The following is a 10,291-nucleotide window of genomic DNA, read 5'->3' as shown; positions in this document are numbered from 1 at the left end:
CCGACTCGCTCCCTGCGGCTTCCTGGGGCCTTTAGGCTTTATCCCTCCTGCTTCAGGCTGTTTCAAAGCCCCGCTTTGTTACGGCATTGTAACCATGTAAAACATCAGTAAAAGGAGGAGAGAAAAAAGGATTCTGACAAAGGGTCCAAATCTAGATCAGGGCTTGCTGTAAAATGGAGGGTAACAAAGGAGGTGACCACCTCAGGAACCATGAAAAATTAACTGCAGAGTACAGGTACACGTTAACAGCGTGGGACAAAATTGTACGAGATCTCATGCCAATGCTTTCAGGAGCTCTGGGAAGATGTCTGAGTACAGAGGCTTTCCAGAGCACGCGCTGCACTGTGTACCAGTGTCCTGTCAAACACACCGTGTACAAGTGTACTGCCAAACGGTTTTGCTTTCAGGCATGTGTTTCTGGCAACCTCCCAGGCAAGCGATGCGGCGCGTTACCACCCGTCAGCGTCCTGCTGCACAAGTTCACTGCGCCGTCTGCGTGGGAAATGCATTTCTGCCTCAGTCGCAGAAATCCACACGTCTACATCTGAGCAGCCTTTTAATACTTTAAGGTATTTGGTTTTAAAGTAGGTAATTTCTGAGACATGCTTATACAAACCATAAATATAGGCTATAAAGAATGTCCAAAAATAGGGCAATGAGACTAAAAAATATACATGAACATTTTCCAAAAGATTACATTCTTACAAAAAAAAAAATTTCCATTTGTCACAACATCAGCCCCACAGCCAAACTAAGAGCCCATGTTAAGGAATGCTGTCAGAGTATAATGATCTTGAAAATGCAGAAAGTGAGACATTTTCTCTAACCTTTATCATCACTCTGTAATCTTGCTTTGTTTTCAGTTTTACCAGATTTTCTCAAAGGGAACAAAACTGGGGCTTTGATATAAAATGTAAAATGGGATGTACATGTACATGACACAGTAAAAGCAAACACTTCACTCCTGCAGTATTCCATGGCACGAAGCCTATGCATTTCCCTGTGGTAAAAGCAGCATTGCTGCCTAATGAGTACCCTTCTAGACAATTTTAATTGTTACTAAGAATGAACTATACAATATGAAACAGAATAGTAAAAGACAAACAGATAACTTGGAAGCTTATTTTATTATACTTTGGTAAGCATGGTTTCCTGTGGGACAAGACAGTTCAATAAGTTGTTTGAACACTCCCCCCGCTCCCCAGTATAGCTTGGTGTCACCTTGCCATGTACTACTGAGCAGACTTTGGATTGCTAATAGAGACATACTGTTATAAAGAGTGCTTTTCCTAATGGTAAAATTGTTCTTTTTTTAATAAAGAAAAGACGGTTGAACATTTTAGGCTGAATTAAAAAAAAAAATCTATCTAATAACATTGGAAAAAATTGAATTTCTAGGCTGATGAAATGTTGATTATAATTTAACAGCAGCCATTCAGAAGACATGCTGTGGTAGATTTTTTTCACAAGTTACAAAATATATATACAATATAACATCTTAAGATGCCTTTGGCATTAGAAATGCTAACTGAAATACAGAATCTAAAACTCAGAACTACTCTGGGTAGCCCTTCTAACAATTTTTACAATGGATGTAAAGCTAACTGTTCTGACTATATGCATCATATACAATGTGCTGTCTCGTACCATTTCCACAACAGTACACAAAAATATTTAAAACAAGAATTCCACATAAATAATGTTTTCATTGGAGTGAAGTATATGATCAATGATTTAAAATAAGTACCTTTACAACAGAAACATATCCTGATGTAACCAGCACATACAGTCTGAAAGATAAAAAGGGACTCAAATAATCTCTGCTAAGGCTACAAGCACCTTGTGTTATGAAGAGCACAAAGGCAACATGGACAGGAAACACAAAAGAGGTAGTGTGCCATCTGTTAAGATGTATGTGTCCACAAAGGACTATAATAAAACAATGTTTAAGAAAAGAAGACGTATTGTACTGTGGCATAATTCACTTCTCATATAGAAGCTATTGCACGTTTAGGAGCATTAGCCAGTATTGCTCCTTAGTATTGTATATATCCAGCTTTCCTCGGGGTGGTTTTTTTTGCAGTGCTGCTAAAGAGATTGCTAAGAACACCAGAGGTCCTGAAAAATTCCATGTTCAGATACTCAGTTCCAGGAAATCATGCAAGAAAGCACCAATTTTTTTTCTTTTTAAATACTTCGTGAAAATTGATGTAGTCTTTTCTTTCTTTTCTTTTTCAATGCCATTTCTCCTTAGGTGGAAGTCTTTTTCTTCCTGAGGTTCTTTAACCAACACTGTTCAAAACAATTCTTCAGTTTCCTAGTAATTTTGCCTATAATGGATCATTACTTTTGCATTCAATCTATGCAGCAATTCCATGTTGATGCGCAAAAAACCAGGACAGAAACCTTAAAGGAAGCACACTGAACCACCTTCTATGAAGTGCTGCTGTCCTTGTTTGAGATGAGGAAGTGCGTTAACTTGAACAACTGGAAGCTGATTAGTGTCCTGAGTGTGAAAAAAGAACTCTGTCTTATGCCAGCTGCCATCTTCAATCTGCAACACACAAAGGACAGTAGTAGATTCATATCAAAGATGAGCTTCAAAACACAAATGCAACTTGTGCTTAGACTGTGAAAGGAGGAGAAGTGTATTGAAACATTTCTTCTCCCAGCAGTTCCTAAGGAAACTGTGTAATTTAACAAATACCATGCAATACCATGGGCACTCCTGGCAAAACTCTAACTGCAAAAAAGCCCAGCCTGGAATCCAGCTGGAGCAGATGCAAGCAGCGCAACACTGCTCAGAGCAGAGTGCCTGTCACTTTGCAAGCAGCCTGAGCTCATATAGGCTCTTAGATCTCTTGCTAAATTCACCTCCAAATCCAAACAGTAGGTCTCAGGTTATGAACTCTACAGGCACTTGAATGACTTTTTAGGCCCTTGAAGAATAATCATGGGGAATGAGATCTGCATTTTTTGCCATTAACTTTGTATTGATTATTCTAATCCTTTAAAAATCTCAGTAAAAGATTGATACATCATAAAAATTATAAAATAACATTATAACATTGCCTGAGGCTGGGAATGTCTTGATGTTTGCAATCACTCCATTCTTAGAGATCATCAAGTACAGCGGATACCATCAAAAAGTAGAATCCTTGCAGAGGGAAATGTGTGAGGTTCTGCAACAGATCTGTACAATACATAGTTTCCCACAGAAAGAGTGACAGAGCTCATAGAATCTCACAGAAAAATGCCACTTCTTAATAGCCATCACTGTATGCCTTAATTTTTCTCAGGGATAAAAACAGTCCCAAACAGACTGGGAGGTGGGGAGGAGGCTCTTCAATGGCCATACCTTAGCTGCATGACACAGGCTAGAGCAGCTCGTTAGCGTGTGCTAATAAAGGTTGGAAGCGTAACAGCTTCAAAGTGCTTCAATAAAACCACTTTCTGTCTTGAGATTAAAAGTCTCACTTGACACTCCTGTATCGATACTGAACCAGTTTCAAGTCTTTTGTTATTGCAAATGAAAATAGAGCTATAAAATACTGAAAGTGTAAGATGCTTGGCTGCTGTTTCATAGTGTTCCACCAAGACATTTGCCAAATGGCTCACATCTTGGTAAGTGAAGCAATCTAATAAGCATTAGAAAATTAATAAGCTTTTACAGTTTTTCTTAAATACAAATATGATTTAATATTTTAGTTAGCCATGGAGTCCATTTCCAACCATCATTATTTTATTAAATAACCAAACAATTGACTCATAGTCAATTAATTTAAAGATCTTTAGTTGTCCAAAAAAAGTAATTTCCAGCCTGTTTGTCTTGAAATACATGACACTCAATACAAAGAGCAAGTATAGATACCTTATATTACTGCAATTGCTTTTACGTTTGGGTAGATGTTGAATTCAATATCAAAAAGTTGGCATACAGAGACATACGCAGAACAATGTAAGAAGTAAGTTTCAAGGGATGTGAATCTAAGTGATTGTTATTTATCTGCAGAAAGTTAATAATGTCTAAACAGTAACTCCATTATGGTTTTAATAATGCTAGTGCTAAAAATTATTTACCATGCATTCATCCACAAGCACCTTCGGTTCAAGTAGCGTATTTGCTTTAAATATTTGACCATTCCATCCTTTGAAGCTAACAGATGTTTTCTGGCCACCTGCTTTATTTAGTCCCCACATTGGTGTGTTCAGACAATGAACTGTGATGCTATGGGTTGCTTCTGAGCTCAGTAAATGAAGGAAGTTCATCTGCACTTTTCCAACGCCGAACTCCAGCTAAGTTCCAAGAGAAATGCATCGTTAGACTTACAGCTGGACTATGCTGAATGACCACAGCAACGCAAAGTGACACCCACATACACATGTGATATTCTCGCATGGGAGCATGTATGCATGGTTATACATTGGGATCAACGCCAAAGAACATGATTTGTATTTTTCAGAAGAGCTGTGAGGCTCTACTATAGTGATTACTATAAACAGAAGATTTCATAGGACATTTTCAAAGCCTAAATATAAACATTTGTTAATGCTTACATGATTGTTGAAATACAGCTGGGCAGAAAACACTTTTTAAATAAAGAAACTGAAACAAATGATTTTGTGATTCAAAGAAAGATATTATCAGCAGCAGCGTTTTAATTGCAGCTACATCATTCTGCTGTTTAGTATTGTTACACCACAGATTCTGGCAATACCTACATCCCATTAAAAATCCAAACATTTGCAAGTGTACTTTGATTTTAGACAAAAAATATAGTTACTCATTACTCAACAAGAATTTCTCCAATACTAGATTATATTCAGGGATCCTCCAAATGCAGTAATGCATATGGGAACTTTATGGTATTTCTGATGGTCTTCAATGACTAGAGTGTATATGCAAAACTCCACAAATATAAATTTTCTATTCCCAAGGGTTTAAGGACTACATGTAAAGAGGAGCATGGACTAATGACATAAAGGAAACCAGTCTCTGCCGAATGGCATTTAAAAGTAGCTAAGTGTTGAAAAGCAGTCATAATTTTCTTCCTTCCCACTGCAATGACCTCAGCATCTCTACACTTAGCTGCCCTGAGTGATGAGTTACTAACGTAGCTTAGATGCATTTCAGGCTTATTTTTATGCCTTGTATAGAAAAGTATAAGGCGAAACAAAATAGTTCTATCAGCATGGAAGGTGAGTGAATGAACAAAGTGAGAGTTACACTAACATATACTGTCTCCAGAAAAATCTTTAACTTCTGTAACAGAATATATACCATGTGCTTCCACAATGATGCACATTAAAAGACCCCTGAAATCTAACATCTTTTCACGAGTTAAGTCAATAAGCATTCATTTGTTCAGAGTTTCAGCGCAGATACAGTCTCTCAGGAAGCAATAGATACCTTTGTCACAGATAGCGGTGTTAAACATGTCTGACCACCTGCAGTGAAGTTGCAGAAAACTTCAATGGCATCAGAAGGACATCCAATATTTGGGTCAATCCAGTATTTTCCTATTCGTATACAATCCCAGATGGAAAATAAAGCCAAAATATAATTGTTACTAAAAAATTTGCTAAAATATTCATACTTTTGGGCAAGTATTAGATATATTATCACCATAGTTTCACTAGGAAATGAAAGAAAAGGAACGTGAAAGTCTTTTCACTATTATAATTCTATTAATAACAAATACTGAGCAAAATTATGATAACCATTCACCATTCAATTCTGATTACATACACAATTATTTTTGAATACTGTCCATAGTTTCAAAAATGTTTTCTCTTTCTACAGCTAAATAGTGAGAACAAACAGTATTTCCAGTCTGCCCTTTCTGTATTAAAGCTTAACTCTTTTTCTTTGGGCTTGGCTTTATACAGGAATGTATAAACATATATATATTCAGGAATGTAAAATATCAATCTAAATTCTCTTGCTCTCACAGCATCTTGAAGATCTCTTCTTTCCCTGCTATCTTTCTCCCATCAGACACTGCTACATGGCATATCCTAATGATGGTGATAAGGAGTATCATAGAAATAGGACACATGCAAATGATATCAGGATTGATCTTACCTTAATTTATGCTTCAATATGGGTAAGCCTGTGCTCTACAATTTATATCCATATGTGTAATCCTCTGAAGTGGAGGTCTGTGTCAGTGACCTCCATGGCTCTAAAGGGCTATGATTTATTTAGGAGAGCACAGTTCTAATATGGGTTAGGCTCATCTTTACTGGAGTCTTAAAAAATAGATCTCTCCTTATATATGCAATAGAACAGTGATTTCCCTGTAATCTCTAACTTTATTTCCCATTCCCTCCTTAGCTTGTTCATACAATACTTGGTAATAGGGATATTTACAGGTATTTATTATGTTATTAGACACTCAGAAACTGAATTATGTCACAGTGTTGACATTACAGGCTTAAATAATTTATTTTGATTTGAAATATTGATTCAGGATCTCCTGGGATACAACAACTGTTGGTATATCTGACAGTGGTAGTGTATTGCATACAATTTTCTCAGTAGGAATCTAGAATCTGATCCACACAAAATTCACAGATTAGCTATAAATACTTGTGAAAGTTTTAATCACAAACTTCCAAAATTGGATTCAGTTTCAAATTTTCTGGACACTTTTGTTTACTTAATTATATAATCTGTCTCTAATATCTATATAATACTAAGAGCGACGTACTTTCATCTTTTAAATTCAGAAATTGTATCTTAAATAAAGATAGCTGTGACAGGCGACACCGCAACAGAATACAAATACAAGATTTACACATTAGAATTTTGATGTAGAAAGTAACATTTGGAAGCAACACATTTCAAAGCCTATCTGTGTTCAAGCTTTAATGAAAGTGGACACTTACCATCCGCCACTTTACGTTCACAGTTAAGCAAATCCCTGCAGATGCGTGCTGGGTTATCCCGTGTGCCAAGGGGGTTCTTGATGCTGTGCAGTAAATTGCTAAGGTAGTGCAGCGTTTTGAATATCTCTGTACTGTGATCTAGTAAAGTTACTTCAGTATTCTGGTATTTCTGCCAGGGGCCATTAGCAAATGTGTTACCGCAAAGAAGTATCACAACAACAGTATATGCAGTAAAAGTCAAATGGCCATTGAATAGCCAGACAGCAGCAAAGTATTTATAATGCATGCAATCAGCCATATAAAACAGGGTAAGAATAACATATTCCAACAAACAAATTAGTACATTTTATTAAAATTATCAGAGCAGTGAAGTTTCAGGCAGGTTAAGATCATGCAAATACGTCATTATGGCATATTGACATAAAAATGTGGATGCAGGGAAAAAAAGAAAAAAGGAAAAAATTAGTGCATTTTTAAAGAATACTTAGCAGTTTCAGATTTTGAACAGTGAAATCTACTCTTAGACTTAACCTAGAAAATATATGCAAATGTATTTGACTTCACCCATTTAAGGAATTTTCTTGCAATCAATGGGACCACACACTTGCATGTATGTCAGTATTCTTTGGATCAAGGCCTAAATGCCACCATCATTATCTGTGGCTGAACAGATACAGTCCGCTATGTGTGATAGTCAGTAAGTTTCCATTAGTGTCAGTCATGACAAAAAGGTACAAATGCTGCTGTTCTTAATTTCAATTGTATCCTATAAATATTAGCATGTTTAATTATATTCTACAGTAATGATTTGCTATCCATGATTCATTTTAAATTAAGTCTTTATAAAGAAGCCCTGTTCTGTCCTCAAAAATAGAATTATAATTGCATACCCTGTATCACAATGTAAATACATTGAAATATATTACCTCCATCTGCAGTGCAGCATTTGATTCAATCAAAGCTTGAACAGCAGCATTGATGTCCACTTGTTTCTGAAAAAGAGATATTTCAGAATGTAAGATGATGAACAGGAATATTCTAAAATGTAGTTGGTAAATTCTTTGAGCACTGTAGCAACATACATGATAGTTCCATTAATTTTGTCATTTTAGAAAATAATTCATTGTAAACACTTACTTTTAAAATAGGATCCTCCCTTCCATTTCCAAAGAATGCAAGAATGCATACAGAAAAAGATTATTTGATTTTTATTAGCACCTCCATACCCAATTTAATTATCATACTCCTGGAACCTGGGAAAAAGATACTATGATAGTTGTTACAGACTAACACCCCAACTTATTCCTTGCAGCCATTTAATTTAGATACTTAACAAAACCAATCTAGGTAAGTGTGAAAAGGTGTTGTTCCTTTACAGAGAAGCACACAAAGAATATCTCAATCAGCCATCAGCAGCTGACAGATCAAAGTAGTCTTCATGATGAACAAATACCAAGACTGACAAACTGGCCTCTGAAGGAGGAAGCCTGTTTCTTGCCTATCTTCACTCTCTGCACTCTGTGTGACCTCTATACCAGACCCAGACAACAGGTTTATTTATTTTTAAGGACTTAAGTCACCCACACAAACATCTAGTTCTTGCAATTTGTTCTCAGATTACAGATATCGTTACAGCTTTAGGACACTTCAGATATTGAGTCTGCCCCCACACTGAGTGTGCCTCAGTCTGCACAATCCCGTAACAAACTAAATCTGTGTATATATATAGGGAGAACGCCTGGGCCAGAAATAGCACAAAGAGTGTTCAGATGTAGAACAGGAGAAAAACTCTAATTTAGAATGTGATGGAGTTAATCCATGTCAAAGGTATGAGCATGTCCATGAGTATTGCCTGTTGAAGGCTCAACAGCATGGCAGAATAGAACTGATAGTGTAAGATGGAAGGTTCAAAAAATGTATTACGGTAGTGATGGAAGTTGTAGAAAAATGTATTTGCTTTTCATGTGCGGTGATGGAACAATCAATGCATTTGAAGAGGATCCTGCTGTTTTCACTTTCAAAAAAGGACTGTATTGTAGGTTAGAGTCATTACAGAACTTACTCTTAGTCCTGGTGGTCCAGGTGGTCCCTGGAAAATGGGAGAAACCACGTATTAGGTGCTTCACAGGTTTATATAATGCAATGACAATGGAAAAATACAGGCATTTTTTTAATGCACTTACAGGTGGTCCTGGCTGTCCCTGAGGTCCCTGAGGCCCCTTGAAGAAATGGAGATAAAATGCAAGAGTTACAGATGAACATCTCTGCCTTTACATTTATGTATTTTTTAAAACACAGTATGTCACAATGCTTACAATGAAGAAGATGTGATACCAGTTTTGGTAAAGCTGTAGATTATTAATTACTATTGTTAAAGTACCATACTCTGTTAATGTGTGAATATTCATCTTAGAATTGCTGTATTGTCAAGTTACTTGTTTATCCAATTACTTTTGATATTAAAGGAACATTACAAGTCATACAAAGTATTAATATATAACGTGCTATACATTGTGCCAGCATTATATGCATGTTGCCAATGCAAGTACTGCAAGGGATGAATGATCGTGAAAGCATTGTAAGTAATGTTACAGGTAGTTGCAAAAAACTAACTGATCTGCTTTACTCTGTGAGTATCTACTAGACATTTGTTAGCTACATTTATTAGCAGTGTCAATTTTCAGCCAGAACAGTGGCATCGCAGGCTTCCTTTATGTTCAAGAAGTTATGCCCTTATTTCCTCATCATAAGTGGCATCATTTTAGTGTGTAGGACGATACAGTGGGGAGGAGAGGAGAAGGAACAGATGCTTTTCTCTATCTTGTAGTGCCTACAGTGCATGTAGCCTTAAATCTAAGTTTTAGGCTTGCCTTAGGGTTGGACATGGACCCTCCCCAAACCAGTAACTCCATCTGAATTATCCTTTCTTTGAGCCACTATTCACATTAAGATGGAATGATTATGAAGATTTATTAATATACAGTGATACTTGTGTTTCTGTTAGATTCTCTTCTTCGATCTTTATGTACTCAAAGCCTCTAGGAGCTGCTAGAACATAGCAAGAACAATGACAAGGAAAAGAATAGGTGGCAGTGCCTTAATATGAGCAAAAGAGAAGGAATGAAAGGCATAGGCCAGACTTGCACCATGTATTAGTAAAACCTTTTAACATAACTGAGTTAATTTAAGCAAAACACTCTTTAGCCAGTGCTGCTTGTACCAATTATTTGAGCACAGTAAGCTGTTCCAGCAAAAGCCCTCTTAGACCAGTATGGTCACGCTAGTATTAAGCCTCTGCCAAGAGAGAATTAATCTTATCTGACATGGTCATGCTGACAAATATTGTGAAACTGATCTAGTCAAAGAGGTCTTAAGTTGTAAATCACTTAATAGAGTAATA

General features: G+C 36.5%; 1 protein-coding gene across 1 annotated transcript in view; it reads right to left on the bottom strand.

Moving 5' to 3' along the window:
• Window positions 1-2,266: 2,266 nt before the first annotated feature.
• Window positions 2,267-10,291, bottom strand: part of LOC104624385 (collagen alpha-1(XXIV) chain-like) — a 36,438-nt gene continuing 28,413 nt past the window's right edge. Inside the window, exons 21-25 of the mRNA XM_010291739.1 lie at window positions 7,818-7,883; window positions 6,892-7,060; window positions 5,411-5,520; window positions 4,081-4,296; window positions 2,267-2,554 (exon numbers count right to left, since the gene is read on the bottom strand). Coding sequence (XP_010290041.1) covers window positions 2,408-2,554; window positions 4,081-4,296; window positions 5,411-5,520; window positions 6,892-7,060; window positions 7,818-7,883 — 708 coding nt within the window. The 3' untranslated portion in view covers window positions 2,267-2,407. The remainder of the gene's footprint in view (window positions 2,555-4,080; window positions 4,297-5,410; window positions 5,521-6,891; window positions 7,061-7,817; window positions 7,884-10,291) is intronic.

Source organism: Phaethon lepturus, unplaced genomic scaffold (assembly GCF_000687285.1).
Source record: "Phaethon lepturus isolate BGI_N335 unplaced genomic scaffold, ASM68728v1 scaffold14407, whole genome shotgun sequence".
NCBI classification, from domain to species: Eukaryota; Metazoa; Chordata; class Aves; order Phaethontiformes; family Phaethontidae; genus Phaethon; species Phaethon lepturus.
This window is presented reverse-complemented; position numbering and strand designations above follow the sequence as displayed.